A 24,241-nucleotide genomic window follows, 5' to 3' on the forward strand; every position below is an offset into this window, starting at 1 on the left:
CAAAGACATAAAATGTCCCAGAGGATGTCGCTATAGAGGCAGCAATCAAAGGCCTTCGCATAGGTCCATTCATAGCTCATCTAGCTAGGGAAAAGCCTTGGACCATCGAAGACCTCTACCACAAATTTGAGAAGTATTGTAGATCTGACAACGACCTCCGTAGAAGACTAGAAGAATAAAACTAAAGCAAGAAGTTCTAGAGCAACAACAGAAACACCCAGAAGGGCAACAAAAACCAAGGCCAACTGCAAGCACAACAAGCACAAAACCAGTAAGTTTTCAATATAGAACAGCAAGGAAGCAACCAACAAGGGCAACAACCAGTGAAGGCAGGCCAAAACAACATGCCCCTGAGACAATCCGAAGGCAAGGGAAATAGCCAAGGTAGGAATTGGAATAGAAGCCAAAATCAAAGGCAGCGAAGGTAGTATTGTTTCTTTCATGAAGAAAACAAAGGGCACATAACCAGGGACTACCCAGACACCAAGGAGACCCATGAAAGGATAAAAAAGCAGAGCAAATCCATAGCCTCCACCACAACAACCTCATAGAGAGGTGAACCATACCTTCACAGCATCTCAGCAACAATACTGCCCAATTTACCCAAGCCTGAACTCCACTCAAATTCACCCATCCACTCTAGCCGCTGCCTACTATCCAAACTTCCTACCTGCATGGAGACTAGACACCCAACAACAGGGGCCAACTAACAACCAACACGCGGAGGCCAACCTCACTTACATAAACCCAAGGCCTCTGCACATAACACTCATTGAGACCAACCAGCCATCCCAAATACATAATAGATAGCTAGAGGTATTGCCTCCACCTCCAACAACATAGCTCGCAACACACAAAAATGAACCTAACCTAGAGAACCAAATCAACCCTCACATGCCCCTTCCAACCATTAGCATGATACTACCTATAGCCGGGGGCTCCTCGATGGAATTCTAGACTAAGAAACAAAAGAAGGATCACCTTAGGTTGGTCAACAACATAGCAATTCAAGGCCCACTGCGTTACACAAATTGGTCCAAGATGCCAATCACCTTTTCAGAACAAGATTTGCAGCTAGAGAGCTACCCCATACCAACACCATGGTAATCAAGGACAACATTGTAGGATGGCAAATCAACAAAGTTCTCATAGATTTCGGAAGCTCCACATATATCATCTTTGTAAATGCCTTTGACTAGGTGAAGCTAAGCAGGAATTAGTTGCAGCCTTCAGATTCACCACTAATTGGCTTTGGAGGGAAGAGGATAGATGTGTTATGAAAAATATCCCTCCCAGTCTCCTTTGGAGGTTAAGAAGATGCAAGAACGGAATATGTAACCTTCGACGTAGTAGATCTCTACTACCCCTACAACGCCATCTTTGGAAGAGGGTTCACAAACAAATTCAACATAGCCATTCATATGGGTTATCTATGTATGAAAATGCCGGCCTTGCACAGAATCATCACAGTTCATGACAGCTAGAAGGAAGCAAGAAATGTAAAGAGAGCCATCTACAAATCTCAGCGCAATATCAACTCCGTCGAAGCAGCTAGAGCTAATTCAATGGAGCCTCTAGACATGCCGAGGGAGAAAACAGATCTCAAGGACCAAGAAGAATTGAAGACAGTCCCACTGGAAGATGCAGTCCTAGACAGGAAAGTCATGATTGGAGGCAACCTGTTAGAAGAAGAGGAAGCAGAGCTCTTAGAAACCTTAGCCAAAAACAAAGACATCTTTGCCTAGTCAGCCTCTGACCTGAAAGGGGTCAGCAGGGACATTGTACAACACTCCCTTGATATCAACCCCAAAGTAAAACCAAAGAAGCAACGACAAAGGAAAATGTTAGAGGAGAGGATCCTAGCAGCAAAAACTGAAGTTCAAAGGTTTATAAACGCAAACATCATCAGAGAGGTCAAGTACTCAGAATGGCTAGCAAATGTAGTACTGGTGCCAAATAAAAATGGAAAGATGAGAATGTGCATATATTTCACAGATCTAAACAAAGCATGCAAGAAAGATCTATTCCCACTACCAAGGATAGACACGTCCATTGACTAAGCAGTAGGATGCAAGCATTTCTCTCTCCTAAATTGCTTCTCAGGATACCACCAGATCTGGCTCAAAAAAGAAGATGAGGAGAAAACAAGTTTCACTACCCCCTTCGAAACATATTGTTACACAAGAATGCCTAAAGGACTAAAAAATGCTGGATCAACCTTTGCCATGATGACAAAGGCAGTCCTCGGCCCTCAGCTGTAGAAAAATATGATAGATTATGTTTATGATATTGTAGTGATGAGCAAGAACGAAGGAGACCATATAGCAGATTTAAAGGAAACTTTCACCAATCTAGGAGGGGCCGGGCTGAAACTCAACCCAGAAAAGTGTGTCTTTGGCATAAGCGGAGGTAAAATGCTCGGCTACATCATAGGACCCGAAGGCATAAAAGCCAACCCAGATAAAATAAATACCATAATTTCGATGGTGGAACCCTCAACCAAGAAGGAAGTCCAAAAACTCACTAGAAGAATAGCAGCACTGAACAGATTCATCTCAAAGTTAGCAAAACATAGCCTCCCATTCTTCAATGCTTCAAGACATGAAGACAAAGTAGAATAGGGGGCCAGAACAATCAAAGGCTTTCCAGCAACTCAAAAATTATTTGGCTACTAAACTCATGGTAACAGTGCTAGAACAGAAAGCACCACTGCTGTTATATGTTGCAGCCACCGACCATGCGATCAGTGGGGTGCTTGTCCAAGAAAAAGAAGAAGAGTCAAAGGTCATTCAACAACCAGTCTACTACATCTTAGAAGCCCTATCAGGAGCAAAGCTAAACTACACAGAAATTGAAAAAATAGTGTATGCGGTGTTGATCTCCTCTAGGAAATTGAAGCACTATTTCCAAGCACATGAAATTACAGTACCATCTTTGCAACCACTAGGGGACATACTCTGTAACAAAGAAGCCTTTGGAAGAATAGGGAAATGGGCAATAGAGTTATCCCAGCTTGAAATCAATTATGTATCAAGAACAACAATCAAGTCACATGCATTGGCAGATTTTATGGCAGACTAGACACGTTTGGCACAACAAGCCCCACAGCCCCAGCCCCAAATCTGGACACTTTACATAGATGGGGATTGGAAGCATCTAGGAGCTGGGGCCTCCGCCATTCTGATAGCACCATCTGCCCTCCGCACGAAGTACGCAGCAAGGTTGGAATTCAAGGCAACAAACAATATAGCAGAATACGAAGGCCTTGTATTGGGCCTCAACAAGGCAAAGGCACTAGGAGCAAGAACACTACTAGCAAAAATAGACTCCCGAGTCGTAGCAGGGCAAGTTGAAAAAGAATACATGGCATGGGAACTAGAACTGGCCAAGTACCTGGCCATAGTAAGGGCTCTCGAACGGAGGTTCCAAGGATTCACCTTGCAGTACATACCAAGAGCAAAAAATGTAGAAGCAGACAAGCTAGCGAAGGTGGTAGCAAACAACTTGCCCATGCCAAATGGAGCCTTTTATCAAGTACTACAAGTACCAGCAACGCTGTAACACCCTAAAAATTGCCTCTCTTGAAATAGAGTTAAAATAATTTAAGTTGGAATTTTTGTGCACATGAAATATAGGAAAATAAAAAGTTTCATTAATTTAAAATTCATCATAAGGTAGCAACATGTGTGAGCATACATGCTGTTGCATTCTATTTATTATGATGAATGGTGTTGATCCAAACTCCAAAGTAATTTGGAATGTTTTTGAAAAGAGTTGAAAATGGCTTTGAAATAAAAGAAAAGAAAGAAAAGAAAATTAGAAATAAAAGTATTTTTAAAGTTGTAAAGTTTATCTTGGAAAGCCTAATAGAATTTTTTATTTTATTGAATAGGAAAGTATATTTGAAACCATACTTGAATTGGTTTTGAATTTAGCTTAGAATTGAAGAGTATGTTCAAACTCTATTTGAATTTGCATTTGGTTTACATTTGAATTTGGATTGGAAAACTAAAAATAGAAAAGGAATTAGAAAAAGGAGAAAAACCCCTCTCTCTCATTTGGCCCGAAGGCCCACCCTTCTTTTCCCCTTCGGCCCAGCAATTTCTCCCTTTCCCTACCTCCACTTGGACTGCTGGCCTGCTGATCGGCCTAGGCGCACTCCTTTCCTCCCTCGCGCGCCGGCCTGCTCCCGCACCGGCCTGCTGCTCGGCCTGCCTCGCGCAAGCACTCGGCCTTCAGTGCGCCAGCCCACCTACGCAGCTCGCTCCAGTCAGCCGCCCGCAATGCCTACGGCCGCACGTGCTTGTTGGCCCGCTCATCAGCGTGCACCCGCACGCACTTCTCTTCCCCCTCACTGCCCGTGGGTCCCACCCATCAGCTACGTCACCTTCCCCTTCCTTCTTCCCCACACCCCTTCCCTTCTCTCCCCCACCGATGGCGCATGCCCGATTGGAAGGCCACCGCGCCGGCGCTCTTATATGGAAAGCGATCGAATCCTCCAGCGCCCCGCTCCCCTTCCATTCACCGCACCCGCCCGCCTATAAAGCCGAGCCGAGCCCCGTCTTCTCCCTTTCCCCTCCATGGTCATGCTCAACTGCCGCCGGTGAACCCTCCCCTCCCGAGAGCGAACACCATCGCCGATGTGACCTCGAGCTCCGCAGTACTCTCCCGCGACCGTAGGTACTAACGGTTCATCGTTTTGGCCTCAATTTTCCCGGATTTCTCCTCACCCGTCCTCTCTTTTTCTCTCTAGCCACTGCCGACGACGAACCGTGCCTCGAAGACCTCCCTAGACACTGTGACCACCACCGTCGACCCCGCGGTGAGCTTCTCCGCCTCCTGGTGCTCTCCGTTCCTCAAAAACCGTGCTAGAACGCTGTACCCGCAAGCGCGGCTCACCGCCGGCAATGGCAGCCTCGCCGGTGATGCTGTGCTACTGCTGGAAGTACTCCCGAGCACCCTGCATCGTTGGATCTTGCACGGCCGGCCACGATTGAACCATACCGGTTCATTGTGTTGTCGGTCCACAACGACCCGTAGACCCGGTCCACCCCGCTGCGTCAGCCGGTCCACTGAGCCTCGTGGTGCACCGAGCCAACCAGCAGCCGCCATGTGTCGCGCAGTCAGCAGCCACGAGTCAACATCCGGTCAGCCGTGCATGTTTTGCAGATTACCCCCTGGAGTTTCAAGAAAATAACCCAAAGTCTGTAGCAGTTCAAAATAATTATTTTTTAGCCCTATTTTTATTCGGTTAGGCCCCTGTATTTTCTAGAATTAGTGTGCCCAGTCCAAAGTACATTTAAATTCAGATTTTAAACTGTTTTAATTCAAATTTGAGTTCAAATATTCATAGAAATGCCACTGAACCTTATTTCATGCGTAACTTTTGCGTTTTAAGTCCGATTTGATCCATTCAAATTGCGTTAGGATCGTATTTATGTTTTCTACATGTTTATACAACCGTTAGGAATGTTTTCAACACTTGAAATTCATGAGTAGATTTAATCTATTATTTAACAATAGAAAAACTTGTTTAAATCGTAACTTATTTATTTAAACTCCGAAATAGTCCGTTCAAGTTGCGTTTGTTTCATAACGACGAGATCTACGCACTAGTAATGATGTTTACTACATTACCATTTCATAAAATCATAGTTTAAATCATATCTTGATTAATGATTATGTAACTGAGTTTTATACATAAAATATAAGTTGTATTACTTTTGTTTTATAATTTAAATCTAAAATTGACTTAAATCAATCCATATTGTTTATAAAATATCTTTCATCTATATGAATTAATAAAGTTAACATAAATGAAGCCTATAGTTTATTTTCCATGTATTAAGCAAATCTTTTGGTAGATGTATCTTTTTCATCGTAGCTCCGATTAGCGTGCTTCTCGCGACTATGTGTACGTAGCGATACGTAGAATCATGTTTCAATCTCTTTCACTTATTTTTCTATGATTGGTGTACTGTTCTGATATAGATGCAACTGTATGCTATGCATGTATGTGTATGGATGTTTGTGTGGTGTTCTACGATTGTCTAGTCGGTGAGATATACGTGGTGATCCAGAAGAAGAAGAAAGACATCAAAGAATAAAGCTTACCGAAGGATCGGTGTGTAAGGCAAGTATAGCATGGGACCATCCTTGTTACCTATTTATATTTAATCACTAAATTCATATTGCATGTGTCTCCCTTGTTACCATTAAGGATATCCTAGATATTTAATATCTTGTTCCTTGAAAACCTTTGGGTAACTACATGGGATAGTTTTTGCTAGTGCTTAATCAAAACCATGATCTTGTAACTTGACTAATGATATATGCAATAAACATTAAAACATGACTTTTTAGTAACATGGAATCAGGGGGCTAGAGTGTTTAGCTACTTTCTAAATGCTCTAGATTCCTCTCCCTAAGGACTCATCTATAAGTGATCATCCGGGACTTATAGTACAGCTATGAGGGCCATATGGCTCTGGCTTTAGCTCAGTATGAGGACCTTTTCTAGCTTGTTAGTGGTTACCTTTATGGCGCAAGAGGGGCTCCAACGGGTATGATCTCGGTCTGCCAAGTAGGTGCACTTGCTAGTCACTACTTGGAGGGGGGTTCATGCTTATTGATGGGTAAACCTTAGCGGCCCTAACTTGTTAGACAAACCTTTGAAAGGCTTCATAGTGAACCCTACCGACCTTCCTTGGTAGTGGGTCAAGAGGCTGATCATCTCGGGCAAAAGGGTAAATCACAACTCACAGTGAACGTGTACAAACTCTACAGAGTGTAAAACTGTTATAACAGCTGTGCTCATGGACACGAGCGGCCTTGGACCCTTATGGAATAGAGATGATCACTAATGGATAATGATGATGCTAATAATTGATTGTTTATGCTATACATTATTCATGTTTACTTGATCATGAGTTTATGGGCTTATGGATAAACTTGTTGCCAGCCAATTGCTAAAAAGATGATCTATTAAAGCTAATCGCAGTAAACCAGTGTCAACCTTTTGAGCCTCATGAACCCCATGATATAATTGTTAAGTACGACATGTACTTACGCTTGCTTTATTTTCTATACTTGGATAAAAATCCTAGATGGGTACCAGATTGCTGGTTTGGAGTAGTTAGGCTTGTGGTCAACCAGTTAGTCGTCCCTGTGAATTTGGAGTCTTCGCCAGAAGATCGGAGTCAACTTTCCGCTGTCTAATCTCTGAGGTTATTTTCCTTTTACTAATACGTTATGTAATAAGTATTGTCTTTTGATATTACCCTTATTTGTGGCTATATGTGAGATTTGACTTCCTGGGCTCACATATAGTGTGTATCTGGTTTTGTCTTTAAAACCGGGTGCTACAAACGCAGGCCACGACAAAGGCATTCAAAACAATCTTAGTCACTGAATTCAAAGACTAGAGGCAATTGATCATAGACTACATCAATAACATGCATCACATAGTGGATGAAGCGAGCATAGTCAGAATAGCAGTGAAAGGAAGAAACTATACCCTAGTAGAGGGAATACTAAACAAAAAAAGGCGCTGTCCAACCGCTGCTCAAGTGCATATCTCAAAGTGAAGGCAAAAACCTCCTACAAGAAATTCACTTAGGTTCTTGCGGCTTACACATCGGTCCAAGGGCACTATCTACAAAAGCCATTAGGCAAGGGTTCTATTGTCCTACCCACATTAGGGACGTAGAAGAGATTGTCCAGACATGCCAAGCATGTCAGAGCACCTCCCCACACCAGTTAAAACCTTCAGCTATTGTACAACTCATCCCACCCATTTGGCCCCTCCAAAGATGGGGGATGGACCTAGTTGGGCCACTGCCACCATTGCAAGGGGGGAACAAGTTTGCAGTAGTAGCCATAGAATATTTCACAAGGTGGAATGAGGCCAAACCAATCACCAAAATCACTTCAGAAATAGTAAAGAAGTTCTTCTGGCAGAACGTAATCTACAGATTTAGAGTACCAAGAACCCTAACAGTTGATAATGGAAAATAGTTCGACTCGAATAACTTCAAAGAATTCTACAAGAGTATAGGCACCAAGGTTGCCTTCACCTCAGTCTACCACCCAGACTCAAATAACACAGTGGAAAGAGCTAACAGGGTAATATTCTCAGCAATAGCAAACACTCTATTCAACCTTCGCAAAGGCAAATGGGTAGAGGAACTACCAAAGGTAGTGTGGTCCCATAACACTATAGCCTCTAGAACAACAGGCTTCACACCATTCAAACTCTTGTACAGTGGAGAAGCAATGTTGCCCGAAGCAGCCAGACATCAGAGCCTCCATGTCATAAAGCAGGCACTCATAGAAGATGAAGAATAATCCAAAGAAACGATTGAGGGTACAAGATTGGAAGCAGTTGAAAACATTGCAAAGTATCAAAACCAAACTAGAAATTGGAGAGACAACAAAGTGATTAGGAAAATCATACAAGATGGTGACCTAGTCCTCAGAAGAAGACCTAATGCTAAAAATGTTGGAAAGCTCCAACCAAAATGGGAAGGCCCTTACTTGGCGAAGGCTGTCGGAAGACCTGGGTCATTCCACCTGATCGACGGCGAAGGTAGAACAACAACGCACACCTAGAACATCGAAAGTTTGCATAGGTTTTACATCTAAATGTAAAAAGGTGGCCTCCACGGAACTATAAGCGAAGGTCACCAAGTTTTTCATTTTTCGCATTTTTACTTTTCATGCAAAAGGGCTTGCACTCTTTTCCTCACAAAAAGGGCTCCAAGCGGAGGTGAGGTTTTTAATGAGGCAAGTTCCATGTAAAACCCTCTAAAATATAAAGAGGAACCCCCCAAAAAAGAAAAATAAAACAACACAAAAGGCGAAGGTCGAAAGTGGCTAGCAATGCAGCCACAATATTCGACGGTAGAATTAAAACAGAGGACCCTCCAAGGCTTTAGACAAGGGCTCTAAAGCATGGAACGACCTCCTCGGCTAAATTAGCATGCAATCTTGACAAACTCCTATCCATACTCAGGCTTCAAGGATTTATTCAGACCGTCCAAAAAGGCCAAAACTAACCCGACAAAGACCTACCTTCGGCGTAGGCATCGGGAAGAGGCTTATTGCTAACAAGGCTTTAGTTAAACACTAAAATTAATAGCTAAAGTACAATAATAGTAAAGCCCAGAAGATATGCTAGGTATAGGGGAATCTCAACTTTAAAACATATCCAAGCAATAAACACCGGCCAACCATCAAGAGTTATTAAAAACTGTACAATGGGCATGCTATAAAACCCGCCACCCCACCATCACAATAGACCCAGTCAGTGCATCTCCATACCACTTCCCCTAGAAGAGTGCCAGAGGGGAAACGAACCAGCCAAAAGACATCACACTATAGAGCCAACATAGAGAAAAGATGGAGTCTAGAGTTTCCTTAGAAACTGAGGGACCAGGAGGTATCATGAGAAGACTCATAAATCCAGCAGCTCGCATTGCCCTGGTGAAGGCCATGATCAGGTTGAACGCATCATCCAATCGATGTCATAAAGCCTCCGCATGGCCCAGTGTAACATGAGTTCAGGCAATTGCTAGTCAGTGTTAGAGGTTGTGGGAGGGTATCGCACGAAGGCTCAGTAACATCCCCCTGCAACCGAAGACACCATCTGGTGCAGCCCAACATCAACCATGTTCAATGGGAGCACAGCTGCTCCAAGCATAACCAAAGGCGAAAGCAAGAAAATCTAAGTGCAAGCGAGGGCCAGCTTCCAAGAAATGCTTCTTCGACCTCTGTTGCTTGCCCCAATTGCTCTATAGACTCTTGAGAAGCAGCAAGAATTAAAGCCAGCATCTCCGATGAATGCTCGAATTGTGCCAAAGCCTTCGTAGCATCGATAAGATCAAACATGAGAACCTAAGTTCCTCTACTGCGATGTGCTAGAACTTCCCTATCAACTCCAAGCAGCAACAGCGATGGAGGCCTAAGTGGTAGAACAAGCACTAAAGACTCCGCAAGGCGCCCAACGTCAAAAACCAACTCACCTAGATCCTGCACGCCAAAGCTCAGACTCATATTCAACATCGGTCAGAAAAGAAAGAGGCTGAAGGCGAGAATATAAATCAAGGCACAAGAAAATGTAACCCTTTGGCCTACTCAAAAATCTTAATAGGAACACCTATAATAAGAAAAACACAGTTAAACAATCAAGGGAAAGTTTATTACAAAACAGATACAATTACAATAGTAGGACATCAGAAGCGCAATAGTACAAAAGCCCGAAGGCAGCAAAACAAAAAGAGAAGGCACTAAGGCCTCCCAAATAACAATTACAAAGGCACGAAGGCCAGCCCAACAAGTCAATTAAAAAACTAAGGACGACGCCCTTGCCAAGCCAGCGACCTAGTAAACTACACACGCTCATTGTCAATATCATACTTTACAAAAGCAAACATATCATCAACAGAATGATGGGGAAAAGTTTGACAAGTGTATAAAAATACTAATATTAATTTATGATGCGGCATTAGATAATATAAAATATATTTTCATACTAAACATATTTGGAAATATAAATATTGATATTGTTTTCTATAAATCTATTCAAACTTAAAAACTTTGACTCTTCGAAAGATTTAATTTTCTATCATGTTGGAACTTGGATGGTTTCGTAATGCTATATAGCCATATATGCTTAGACGCCATGTGGAGGAGAGAGTGGGTGAGACAGTGGTCTTGCTCTTGCACTGTGTCAAGGTGACTTGTAGAGGGTGTGGTGGCTTGAATACATAATTGTTGGTTTAGGGACAGAGGTGGTCCATAGAGAGAAAACAAGGGTAGCGAGTGACTTGCATCAAAAGAATGAGGAAGTGAAGTGCTGCCTATGTTGAAAAATATATAATAGTTTGAGCTATTTCAGTCTTGGTGGAATGTAATTTTTTTCTAAGCGAATAACAATAGGTTAGAACCTATAGGGCACATGGCAAAGGACTCGAAGGTTTACTGCACGTGGATTTTAATCCGAACAAGGGCAAGTAGGACGGTGAAAGGTCCTAATGGCTAGAGGGGTGAATAGCCTATAAAATTTCTACAAAAACACTAAGCAAAGTGGTTAAACAAATATGAGGCAAAGCGAATGTTGCGCTTGCCTACTAAAAATGCAAGCCACCTACCACAATTCTAGTCTCTATAGTCTCTAGGCACATAAGGGCTAAGTCACTACACTAAGTTAGTGAGCTCTCAAAGACTAACTAAAGAGCCTCACTAACCATTAGACATGACACAAGCTAGCTCTCAAAACTAATTACACTAAAGAGCTTAGCTACACTAAGAATATAAATACATGAGATGGATAGTGAGTTATACCTGCCGTGTCGAGGAATAAGCCAATCACAATATGAAGTCAATCAATCATAATGAATACCAAGATTTTTTACCGAGGTTCACTTGCTTGCCGGCAAGCTAGTCCTCGTTGTAGGCGATTCACTCACTTGGAGGTTCACACGCTAATTGGCATCACATGCCAAACCCACAACCGGGTGCCGCACAACCAACACAAGATGAGGATCACACAAGCCACGAGCAATCCACTAGAGTACTTTTGGCTCTCCACTAGGGGAAGGTCAAGAACCCCTCACAATCACCATGATCGGAGCCGAAGACAAGCACCCAACTCGCGTTGGGCTCACACAACAGCCCAACTCGCGCTGATCGGACACGTCGATCAGAATGACTGAACACACCTAGCCCATCGTCTGGTCATGGGATCATCGCCATGTGTCCCACCTTCATACATCAGCCACCAATCTCCAATGGTCAAAAACCAGTCACGTGATCATTTAAGTGACGGCCGGACGCCACGAGGGACGATTGGATACACAACCACTGCATTAGGTCAATACACTCCTATGTGCCTTGAACAAATGACCGGACGCACCGATCACTCCAGCGTCCACATGTCAGGTCACTTCCAGAGAGCTCCCTGAATGGCAAAACATCGACAGGATGCATCCGTTTTCTCATGATCGGACACACCGCTACGTCAGGTCTTCACCGCGCTCGCTCAGTCGCCTATGTCACCATACGTTAGGGCTGACCGGACGCACCAGCATTGCGTTAGGTCACCATTTGCCCTAGCATCTGGTCATAGACCGATAGTGTGCCTCCTCTACGCAACACTAACCGGACACATGGCTCGAGTCTGGTCGTTGTGTCCGATCGAGGGAAAACTACCCCTCGAGTTTACCAACTTCGCCACCCTTGCTCAAATGAGCCATCCACCAAGTGTATCACCTTGTGCACATGTGTTAGCAAGTTTTCACAAACATTTTCAAGGGTGTTAGCACTCTACTAGATCTAAATGCATATGCAATGAGTTAGAACATTTAGTGGAACTTTAATAACCGTATTTCGATATGAGTTTCACCCCTCTTAATAGTACGACTATCTATCCTAAATGTGACCGCACCCACTAGATGTCTTGATCACCAAAACAAAATGGCCCTATGGAATTCACCTTTGCCTTGAGCCCATTTTGTTTTTCTCTTTCTTCTTTTCCATGTCCAAGCACTTGATCATCATCATGCCATCACCACATCATGATCTTCATTTGTTTCATCACTTGGAATGTGCTACCTATCTCTTGATCACTAGAGTAAATAGGTTAGCACATAGGGTTTCATTAATTCACCAAAACCAAACTAGAGCTTTCAATCTCCTCCTTTTTGGTAATTGATGATAACCCTTTCACAAAGATATGAATTGAAATTCAATTGAATCCATGTTGCTTGCCCAAGCATATTTACCATGTGTAAAAGGATATGAACAGATTTCTACCAAATGATGCTAAGGTATAAGAGATGAACCTTTGAAGCATGATACCAATCGGAGTGCACCAAATATACCATCCTTAGCATCATTGTTAGTTAGATAGCACTTGCAAAAACAAGAACTAGAAACCTCATGAGATCAACATTAGAAGCAAGGTTCTAGTACCACTTGTGAAAGCAAAGCAAGGCATATCTAACTACCACTTATGCATGCTAGTTTTTCATTTCATCATTTAAACCTACAACTAGCATACACCACACAAGCATGGAATTTTGATTTAAAAACTTGTGCCATGCAAGCAAACATATAAAATGCACACTCAAATGCATCAATGAAGTTTATGAGCTTGCTCCCCCTACTTGTGTGCTTAAATTTTAATTGATCCCCTTCCTTTGTCATATTTCTCCCCCTATGTCAAAGTTCTCCCCTTTGTTATCTTTTCACTATCTTTGTGCATTACTTCTCCTCTTTTGTCATCAATGACCACAAAGGTTCAATTTTAGATAGGTTAATATTAACAATGTCAATCAATGGGGTGAGGATCATTTTTCCCAAAATTTGGTCCAATCTAGAACACTTGCCAAAGATATTTAACTCGGTTTGATCCAAGGACAAGCTTCTTCACACCTCATTTCAAGGGTTATCTTGTACCATGTTGAGTTAAACAATTATAGTTCATTTTCGAGATCAAACACTAGGTTCACAAGCCCACAACTATGTTATATGCTACCACTAGATCAAGTCAAACATAGAAGCAATAGTGGTACCATACAAGCATCAAATTCATTTGATTTTTATGAATGAGCTTATAACAAATGAGGAATGACTAGATGCACTAAACAAGTCCTTAGCAAAGGATGTATGCCATGCCAATTGTTGATGGTAGTTAACAACCATTATAAACCAGTCAATATAACATGCATAAGGGCATAAATATAATCACCAACAAAGGTCTAGGGGTTTAAACTAATAAATTCCATTAGTTTTGGTGAATCTGTATTCTCTGCAGGGTTGACTTGTAGTTAAGAATGACTTAGGAATTATTCCTCTAATATTCTACCTGACCATGCTAATGCCATAGAAAGGAGTACTCTGAGTGATTTATCATTATCATTGATCAATACTTATCATATATATATATATATATCTTATCCTATGACTTACCCCTGTTATGAATAGAATATTAGGTTATGGTTTACTTCTCCATCAATAGTATAAGTTATCAATGCATGTCCATGCTAGACCATCCCTATGGTAAAAATATAAATAACGGTATCTAGAATACTCTCGGGTGAAGTGCTACAATGATATATTATCTAGTGCGCTTATAGATCCCTTTTCATTCATATATTTATATATTCTTTCTAGTCACATAAAATGATAAAGAACTGCTTAGTATTATTCTAGTAGTAATGTTATGTAGTACCAAAAAGCATCTCTGGCATCATCACTAGGGATGACAACCTAGTAAAGTAATGTTAGGAGATATAGGTTTATAATAGGTGGCTACTAAAACAAGTGACAAGTTAATAAATACCAACAAGTATTTCTGGCGCCAGTTGCCGGGGAAGGTAGCTAAGCAAAGGAAGTATTGATAAACTTATACTTATTGATGTGATTGAGAAAAAACCATTAACCTCTACTTAAAACAGGTTTACCCTTGTTCTGTCTACTTTTGTATCTTATGCAGGGTAGTGTATGACCAGGTTTTGACCTTCCAACAAACTACGTTGAAGATGTAGAAGCATTAATCAGGAGGACTAGAGCTAAACTCAAGAAAGTCCCTAGCTTTAAAATTGGAAGACAACCAGATAAGGTGAAGCTTAACATCAGAATTTGAAGCTATGGCTAACAAGACTCTCCATGAATTCTCTGCTCTAAGTACAACCAACATTCGTACTGGACCAATAGTCAATGTTGGAGACAATGGACTCAAGCTCAAGCCAGCCCTCATCAACATGGTGCAAGCAAGCCAGTTTTGTGGAAAGGCACATGAAGATGCGAATGCACATCTCCAACACTTCCTGGACATTTGTAGCACTTTTACCATCAAAGGAGTGACCCAAGATGTCATACTACTTTGCCTCTTCTCATTCTCACTCTTAGGGAAGGCAAAGCAATGGTTCTATGCCAACAAAGATAGAAATACTACATGGGATAACTGCTCCACTGCCTTCCTAGAAAAGTTCTTTTCCATAGGCAAGACCAATGCTCTACGTGGGGAGAATTACAAGTTTTCAACAGCAACATGATGAATCTGTCCCTGAGGCATGGGAACGCTTTCAAGATTACATTGCGGAATGTCCTCATCATGGGATGGAGAATTGGCTACTTATGCAGACTTTCTACCATAGGTTGACCAATAGTACCCGTGAGACTATAGATGCTGCTGCTGGAGGTGCATTCCTGTGGGGGTATGACCCTGGATACCCATGGCAGACCACATGGGCTACGCCCCTAGGGGTGGCCCAGCCCACAAGATGAAGCCTTACGGAGCACGACGCTGCTCGGTGTGTCCCACAAGACACCAGAAAGATATCCTGAAGATACTATAAGATCTATTAGGATACGTATGATCCCATGATTTATGTAATCTATTATTATTTTCTAGTTATCTCCTAGATCTAACCGACTTGTAACCCTGCCCCCCGGACTATATAAGGCGGGTAGGAACCCCCTCTAGACACACGCAATATCATACGATAGTCAATACAACCCAATAGACCACAGGAGTAGGGTATTACGTCATGCTGATGGCCCAAACCTATCTAACTCATGTGTCTCTGTTGCCTTCTTGTTCTCGATTATACGCATCTCTACCGATCAATCTACCTTTGTGGGATACCCCTTGCAGGACTACCGACAATATTCTATTGACAGTTGGCGCACCAGGTAGGGGTGTGTGTGCTATTTCCATGTCGAACAAGATGGTATGTTTTGCAGGCTCTTCCTCCCTCCCATAACCTGGCCAGATCTTCATGGTTGGATCGATCTCCTGGATCATCAATGCTGACGGAGTCAGAGAGCTCATTGAGCCGGTGCAGATCAATACTGCGCTAATCACCCAACACCTGTGACTACAGATCCGATCTCAGAACCGCCTCCAAGGTCGCCTTCACCGATAATTCGCCACCCGCTCCCCTACTACCCAAGAAGGCAAATCAACAATGATGATCTGGTCACATCCATCGATTAGGTTGGCTAGAAGCTCACCGATTGCCTCTCCATCGCAGAATTGGCTCTGACCACTCAGGTCCAGCACCGACCACCCTCTGATTCAGATCTATTGAAGGTGGATCAAGAAACTCTAGGGGTTATGGCCCTACCCTTTAGGCTCACCAGTGTCACCGCCGCCTATCAAGATGCCCTAAGGTGCAAATTCGCTGACCAGGTGGGAGATATCCATCCTCTCACCGACTAGATCGCTGACCAGCTCTTGCCAGCTGTCAACATGCTACACGTTGGCCGATGCCCCGAAGCATCCCTCTAAACCATCCTAGAGGAAAATTCAGATTCTGAGTCCTAGGGCTCTACGGAGACTGTCACCGAAATCACCGCCGTACAACCTTCTTTCCCTCCCTTCCGCGGAGGCAGAATTTTCAACGTCGGCGTCGACAGTGATGAGGACATGACACCCATGCATATGACCATGTTTGGCACATGGTATGGAGGGGTAGGAGGCCAGCAAGGGTGTCCAAGTCAAGAAGGAGGTCCGAGGCTAATTTGGTTCGTGTCCTCGAGGTGGAGGCCCAAAGCAACTCAAGTTCGAGTCTGCCTCGGCCTCCAGGACCAGTCTGCATTAAACTAGTCACCCAAGAGGCATCCAGACTCTGTTTTTGACAATCCACATATGGTTGGAAAGCTAATTTGATAAGGAAGCTAGTGCAAGTGGTCTCATGTCAAAATCCCTTCGGAATCAATGCAAATCGTCAAAACAAGTCAGCATCCAGAATCTAGTCAGGGTGTTGCGACACCATCTTTTGGTCCGTTGGACCGTGTATCGTGTTTGGGCCCATTAGGGGGCACGTCTAGGGGGTGACGCCCAAGACTCTATAAATAGCAGCCATCGCTCTCCTTAGGGTTTGGGTTTTGTTTAGTTCTTGATTTCATCATGAAACAGACGTCGTTTTGCTGCAACTGTGCCGCCAAGGCTGCTTGCTGTGAACCAGGGCCCCTAGTTCTTGATCTTGTTCGCCTGTGGCGATTAGTCTTTTTGAATAAAGACTTGAACTCCTTCTTGTTATCATAAGCCTCATATTTATTTGCAATTTTAGATTGCATTAATCCCATTCTTGCTTGTGTTCTCGATTCGCTTGCAGGAAAGCCTTCTTGGCAAGGTCAATCGCGTTTGCGTGGTTGATAACCAACGGAGCAGTGGTAATGGAGACGGGGGGTCCAAAGCAGTCTTAGTTCAAAGCCTAGATTGTGAACATCGAGTCTCCACCAATTGATACTATCATACCTTTCAGAAGATCGGGCCTAGTCTACATTAGATAGCCCCCCACAGGACAGGAAACCGAGGAGGACCGCGTCGCCCGCATCAATAGGAATGCCAACCATGCGCCACGCCAAGCAAACGAAGCTACCCTTGTGCTAGCCGAGGCTGCTCACAACAATCAGCTCGACTCGCAAGGAAGGCCATGCCAACTCCAATGTAACCTTGACGATGAATTTGTCCATATTGATGGCCACGACGTCTACAAGACCCCAAGTGCCAACTTGGCCGTGGCTACCAATGAGCTCGCCCGGCTCCCACAAATGCCAGAAGTCACCAAGGTCACTGCCATGCTCAAAGCGGCGAACTACTAGGTCAACAAGATCCATCAGGATTAGAGACCTTCCTACTTGACTATCTCAATTCACTGATCCTCTACGCCAAGATCCAATCGCCGCCCCAGTCAAAGTCGTTTCACCGACCAGCACCATGATGATGGGCAACCTCTCTAGGGGGAAGCTATGGGCAACCGCGTTGACCACCCTTGCCAACACGACTAGGAAGTCGAATAAGATGTCTGAGCACACCTCAACAATCTCCGAGATGCGCGACATCATATAGAAGGGCATCGTTTCTCTTGCCATGAAGAAGTATGCTGCCATCAAGAATACGAGCAAGAGTTTGGTAATCTGGACTTAGCCCTCTAGCTACTCAACATCGACAACACTGTAGATCACGACGGCGATGATCCTAAACGGCCCCGAGCATTCACAAGGGCACTTCGGACACTCCAATGGCCTCGTGGTTTGAAAATCACCAGGGTTGAGCCCTATAAAGGATAGATGAACCCCACATAGTGGCTACAAGCTTATGCCACTGCTATGCGCATCACCAGGGGAGATACTAGTGTCATGGCGAACTATCTTCCCATCATGCTCATGCCAACTATGATAAACTGGTTCACAAGCCTCGCCCTAGGCTCCATCGGATCCTAGGAAGAGCTGAAGAAAGTGTTCACCGACAACTACATGGCTACGTGTACTCGACCGGGCACCAAGCACGATCTAAACCATATCTACCAGAAGCCGTTCGAGCTCCTCCGTAGCTACATCAGATGCTTTTCCAAGATGAGGAATTATATTCCTAATATCACAAAAGCCGAGGTCATCACCGCCTTTGTCTGAGGACCCCATCACCATGACCTCTGCTCCAAGTTCAATCGCAAGCTGCCTAAGGGGATCAACGAGATGATAACAATGGTTGATCAGTACATCAATGCCAAAGAAAACAAAGTACGCTTCAACGAGGATGCAAGCACTCATCGCCCAACTCACCGCAGTGATGAGCAACCCGATGACCATAGCCACAGCAACCGCCGCTATGATGACCATAGTCACCATTGGGACAGTGGCCGTGATCGACCAGAAGGGTCCAAATCTGGTCAATATCGTCACCACCGACCAGACCACATTATCGCCACCGTTGACAAACCTCACGCCAAGCGCAACTATGGTGACCAGTACAAGAAGATCCTTGAAGGCCCGTGCCCTCTCCACAAAAATAGCAAGCATAAGATGAAGGACTGCCACGGCTTAGCTAAAGAGTTCCAGACTAAAAAGTCAGACAACGACAACAACGATGGAGCCAGAGGCCACCGACCACCTGGGGGCAACAACAACGCCTTCTAGGATCATGACAATGTGGTCACCACCATCTTTGAGGGCCTCACCGCCATTGAGAGCAGAAGAGATCAGAAGCTCACCGCCTGCCGGGTGCTCGCCATCAACGCGGAAGGCGCTGTCGCCAACCCTAGCTATCACCCTTGGTCCGAGGTCCCTAGCACCTTCAGTAGGGCCAACCAGTGGGTGAACGTCCCTTACATAGGGCATTTCCCCCTCGTTCTTAATGCAACCGTTAGGAAAGTGCTTTTTAGGAAAGTACTCATCGATGGTGGAAGCGCCCTGAACCTCCTCTTCACCGGAGCCCTAAAGGAGCTTTGCCTCGAGATAGGAGGCCTCGCACCCTCCGACTCCTCCTTCTAGGGGCATGGTACCTGGTAGGGCATCCAAACCACTTGGAGAGATCACCCTCCTAGTACAGTTCAGCATGGCTAGCAACTACCATGTCGAGCGCATCAACTTCAACGTCGCCGACTTCAATAGCGCCTACCACACCATACTTGGTCGGTCGGCTCTGGCCAAGTTCATAGCTGTACCACACTATGCCTATCTGGTGTTGAAGATGCCTTCACCTATAGGAGTCCTGGCCCTACAGGCCAACCTCTCCATCGCCTACGCCTACGAGACTGAGAATCTCCCCCTCGCCGAAGCCATTAACCTCTCCATCTAGATGGCTAGCGTGGTCATCGACGCCAAGACGGTGCCCACCGATGACCTGGAGATCCTAGTGCCGAAGCCTCCGTGCGCCTCCTCCAAGTCCAAGGAAACCAAGGAAGTCGGCCTCGGCCTCAACAACCCCTCCAAGACCATGAAGATTAGAGCTCACCTCGACCCCAAATAGGAAAGCCCACTCATCTCCTTCCTACGTGCCAACGCCGACATGTTTTCTTGGAAACCTATAGACATGCTGGGGGTAACATAGGAGAAGATCGAGCACTCCTTGAATGTCTCGCCGACCACCAAACCGATCAAGCAGAAACTCCAACGATTCATGCCAGACAAGAAGGAGGCTATTAGGGTAGAAATAAAATGGCTCCTAGCTCTTGGATTTATTAAAGAAGTGTATCATCCTAAGTGGTTAGCAAACCCTGCTCTAATTCAAAAAAAGAATAAAGAATGGAGAATGTGCGTTGATTACACTGATCTCAACAAACACTATCCTAAGGACCCCTTCAGTCTGCCTCGAATAGACGAGGTTGTAGACTCCACCGCCGACTATGAACTGCTCTCCTTCCTTGATTGTTACTCTGGCTATCATTAGATATCCCTGAAGGAAGATGACTAGGTCAAGACGTCATTCATCATGCCTTTTGGTGCATAGTGCTATACCACCATGTCCTTTGGACTCAAGAACACTGGGGCGACCTACCAAAGGGCCATCCAGATGTGCCTCGATCAACAGATAGGCCTCACATCGAAGCATACATCAATGATGTGGTCGTCAAGTCCAAGACCACCGATAATCTCATCGCCGACCTCGAAGAAACTTTCACCAACCTAAAAAGGTACAGATGGAAGTTGAACCCTTCAAAGTGCATCTTTGGAGTTCCATCCAACATACTCCTAGGCTACATCATTAGTGCCTATGGCATCAAGCCCAACCCCGACAAGGTCTTCGCTATCACCAACATGAAACGGTCGACCTGCGTAAAGGACATACAGAAGCTTACAGGTTGTATGGCTACTCTTAGCCGCTTTATATCATGCCTCAGTGAAAAGGGACTTTCGTTCTTCAAACTCCTTAAGGCCTCCATGCACTTCTCCTAGTTAGAGGAGGCAGATACAGCTTTTGAGCAGCTTAAGTTGTTTCTAACTATCGACAGAATATCGTCGGTAGTCCACCGAGGGGTATCCCGCGATGGTAGATTGATTGGTAGAGGAGCATGTAATCAAGAACAAGAAGACAATAGAGACACACGAGTTATATAGGTTCAGGACATCAGTATGATGTAATACCTTACTCCTGTGGTCTGTTGGTTTGTATTAGCTATCGTATGATTTGCCATGATTTTGTAGGGGGTCCCTGCCCGCCTTATATAGTCCGGGGGGGGAAGGTTACAAGTCGGTTAGATCTAAGAGATAACCGGAAAGTAATAACAGATTACAAGAAACATGGGATCGTACATATCCTATCAAATCATGTAACATCTTCCGGATATCCTCCCCATGCCTTGTGGGAGGCGCCGAGCAGAATCGTGCCCCGCAAGGCTCCTTCTTGTGGGCTGGACCGCCCCTAGAGGCGTAGCCCATGTGGCCTGCCGTGGGTATCCGAGGTAATACCCCCCATAGCTAGTCCCCGAGCGCCTTGTACCCATTGAGCAACGCCATCTTGAACTTTTCTGAGCAGGTGTGAACAAAAACCGAGCTATCCAAATCATGGTTCAACTACCATAATGAATCGCCGAGCAGTTGTGAGCAGCTGCCGAGCAGCGTGCACCATCGCTGACCAGTGTGTTCTGAGCATGGCTTGACATAAGGGTGTAAGGAGCTCAATTTCAGAATTGAAAATTCCTACGCGGTAAAATGAAGTGTGCCCACTTAGAGTCCGACCACGAGGTTAAAGATTCCTTGGTTTAACTTTTAGAGGCTCGGAGTCTTTCAGAAGAAACAAACACATTCACCGCAAGGTGAAGTGTGCCCACTTAGTCCCCGAGCCTAACAGTAGGTGACGTAGTCACGTGGTGCTAGGCTTAGAAAATATTAAACCAGCCGAGCAGGTAACCAGTCGCCGAGCGTAGCCTCGAGATGAAAAACAAACACATTCACCGCAAGGTGAAGTGTGCCCACTTAGTCCCCGAGCCTGACAGTAGGTGATGTAGTCATGTGGTGCCAGGCTCAAAAAAAAGTAATCCACCCGAGCAAGTAGCCAGTCCCCGTGTGTCGAGCGTAGATATCGGATAAATCAAACCATGGAGAAAAAATCGAAGTAATGGTTGTGCAGCATCGGGTACTGAGCCTCATTAAATTGTGGAGAAATCAGTGAATATTTAGCGGTGATAAATGAGCGATGTGGGCTACTGTTATGTGATAGCCCAATTTGCGGCCCATTAAACCACGTTGGTGGAGTCAAAGTAGCTCTAATAGCAGGAACGGTTTCCCAAAAACCCTTAGACGCAATGAAAACTAGAGGAAGTGCTTTATAACCGCGCCGCCACATACATCGCCTCCTACCTCACTCAATCTGCCTTTCTTCCTTCCTTCGCAATCCCTACGCTCCACATTCCGCACCATGGTGAGTACTCGCCTCCAATCTAGTTCCAATCCAGAGAGAATGGCGTCGAAAAAAGGAGCCACAAAGCCAAGGAAGGTGGCCACCGGAGCTAGCCGCGATGAGGAGTGGGTGCCGTCGAAGACAGGGGCGGCGGATCTCAATAGGATGGTGGCGGCGGGCGTTCTCCCAGACCACCTCACTGCTAGATGGCGGCCGGCTAGTGGTGAGCCCTTCCCAACACCTCATACTGATGAGGCTATAGTATTTGAAGATTATTTCTGGCGAGGATTAGGGTTTTCTGTCCACCCCTTTCTGAGGGATCTTATGGAGTTTTGAGCGATTAGCCTCTATAATCTGCACCCCAACACCATTCTACATGTGTCTATCTTTATCCATTTCTACAAGGCATTTCTCGGTGTTCTTCCGCACTTCAACCTCTTTAGGCACCTGTTTTGTCTAAAGAAGAAGGGGGGCAGCGGTTCTAAGGTGGTCGGTGGTGTGTACCTGCAACTCAGGGATGGGATGGCCAACGAATACATTAGCGTACCACTAAATACCTCCCTTAATGGTTGGAATGCCAGATGGTTCTATATCAAACAAAGTCACCCAATGATTCGATGCAACGTCCACCACATCTCGGTTAATCATAGTAACTGGTCGGAGAGACCCAACAATGCTGACATGGAGCAGGTAGTGGAACGTCTGGACTTGATTAAGGGCGTGGAGCTTAGGGGTGAACTGGTGGCAGCTAGCTTCATAGTGCGGCGCATCCAGCCCTACAAAGAGAGGGCCCACCCGGCGTTCGACTATAAAGGTGACAACGACGGTACCTGGGAAAACACAGACCATCTAACGAAGAAAGAAGTAATAGACCGTGCCATGGACCTATTTACTTCCAATGTCTCATTCAGTTGGCCAAAAGGAACGAAGGCTTTCAATTGTACCAATCCACCTCCTCAGGTAACCCTTTCACCTTGCATTATTTAGGCATCAATTTTCGAGCAAAGGACTGACTTACTTATTTAAAGATCCATTCACAGGATAGGGCAATATACTTTTCAAACATGCCGAGAGCCGATTGGCCGAAAGGAGTGGACATTTGGCCACCGCCGACTAGATCACTTTGTTGCCAACGTCAATGAGTCCGAAGAGGAGGAGCAGAGCACCTTGTTGGATATTCCATCCCCAGCATCGGAGAAGATCCGTGGGAAAAGACCAGTAGTAGATGAGCCGGTCCAAAAAAGGAGAAAAACCGCAAGCTCTACTGCACCAAAATCGGGCGGCATCTCGCTTGGTGAAGATCGAACCGCTTGACCACGAAGAACCACTGTGCTAGAGTGGTCGGACAATGACGAGGACCAGGCAGTGCATCCTCCAAGCATGAAAGAGCCATCGATGGATGCTAAAGCTCTCGAGCAGCAAGCGAGAAGCTATGTGCAGGCAACGACGGAAGTCCCAGCGGCGCAGACGACCAAAGTCCTCGAGCAGCAAGAGGGGATAACCACAGAGCAGCACACAGAGGTGGCCTTGGGGCACCAAGCAGAGTGGCACCCTATTGTAGAGGAGCTGGAGTCCTCCCATCAGGCGAACCAAGTAGCAGTGCCTGGGGGATCCAGCAGGCATCGCCGGTTCAAGAAATTTAATCAGAAGACCAAACCGTAAGTATATTTGCCTTGGAGTAATAATGTTGTTCTTTGAATTTTCCTGGTTACGGAAAAGCCAATATTACGTAGGGCAACGCCGAGGCCCGTACCCTTAGTAGAAAAAAATGCCAACTGCCCCTATCCGGGAGTCCCCAAGTGCTTGGCCAATAGAGGACAGGCCAGCTACCGCTGGTAGCTGCCAGCGGTCCTCGCGATGGTGAATCATTGGCGCACACGACAGGCGCGTCAGCGACCGCGACCGAGGCTACGACTAAAAAGGTCGATACTTTGGAAGCAGAAACTGTAGTTGTTGTTGATGCACCGGAGGCTGAGGATGCAACTCCGTCGATGGCCAAGGAGCAACCTTCACCACCCACAGCGATGCCAGGAGTGGTCGGAGCAGCTATCTGACCACGGAGTCCCCCAGTGGTGCCTCAATCGACGGTGGACGAGGACAAGGTTGTGG

General features: G+C 45.2%; 1 protein-coding gene and 1 non-coding gene across 2 annotated transcripts; one reads left to right on the forward strand and one right to left on the reverse strand.

Moving 5' to 3' along the window:
• Positions 1 to 15,015: 15,015 nt before the first annotated feature.
• Positions 15,016 to 15,125, reverse strand: LOC136553169 (small nucleolar RNA R71). The gene has a single exon (XR_010783075.1). It is a non-coding gene; the product is annotated as a small nucleolar RNA R71 (small nucleolar RNA).
• Positions 15,126 to 19,288: 4,163 nt separating this feature from the next.
• Positions 19,289 to 19,591, forward strand: LOC136548558 (uncharacterized). The gene has a single exon (XM_066540041.1). The coding sequence runs from the start codon at positions 19,289 to 19,291 to the stop codon at positions 19,589 to 19,591; it is 303 nt and encodes a 100-aa protein (XP_066396138.1).
• The last annotated feature ends 4,650 nt before the right edge of the window (positions 19,592 to 24,241 follow it).

The sequence above is a fragment of the Miscanthus floridulus genome, chromosome 4 (genome assembly GCF_019320115.1).
Source record: "Miscanthus floridulus cultivar M001 chromosome 4, ASM1932011v1, whole genome shotgun sequence".
Classification (NCBI taxonomy): domain Eukaryota; kingdom Viridiplantae; phylum Streptophyta; class Magnoliopsida; order Poales; family Poaceae; genus Miscanthus; species Miscanthus floridulus.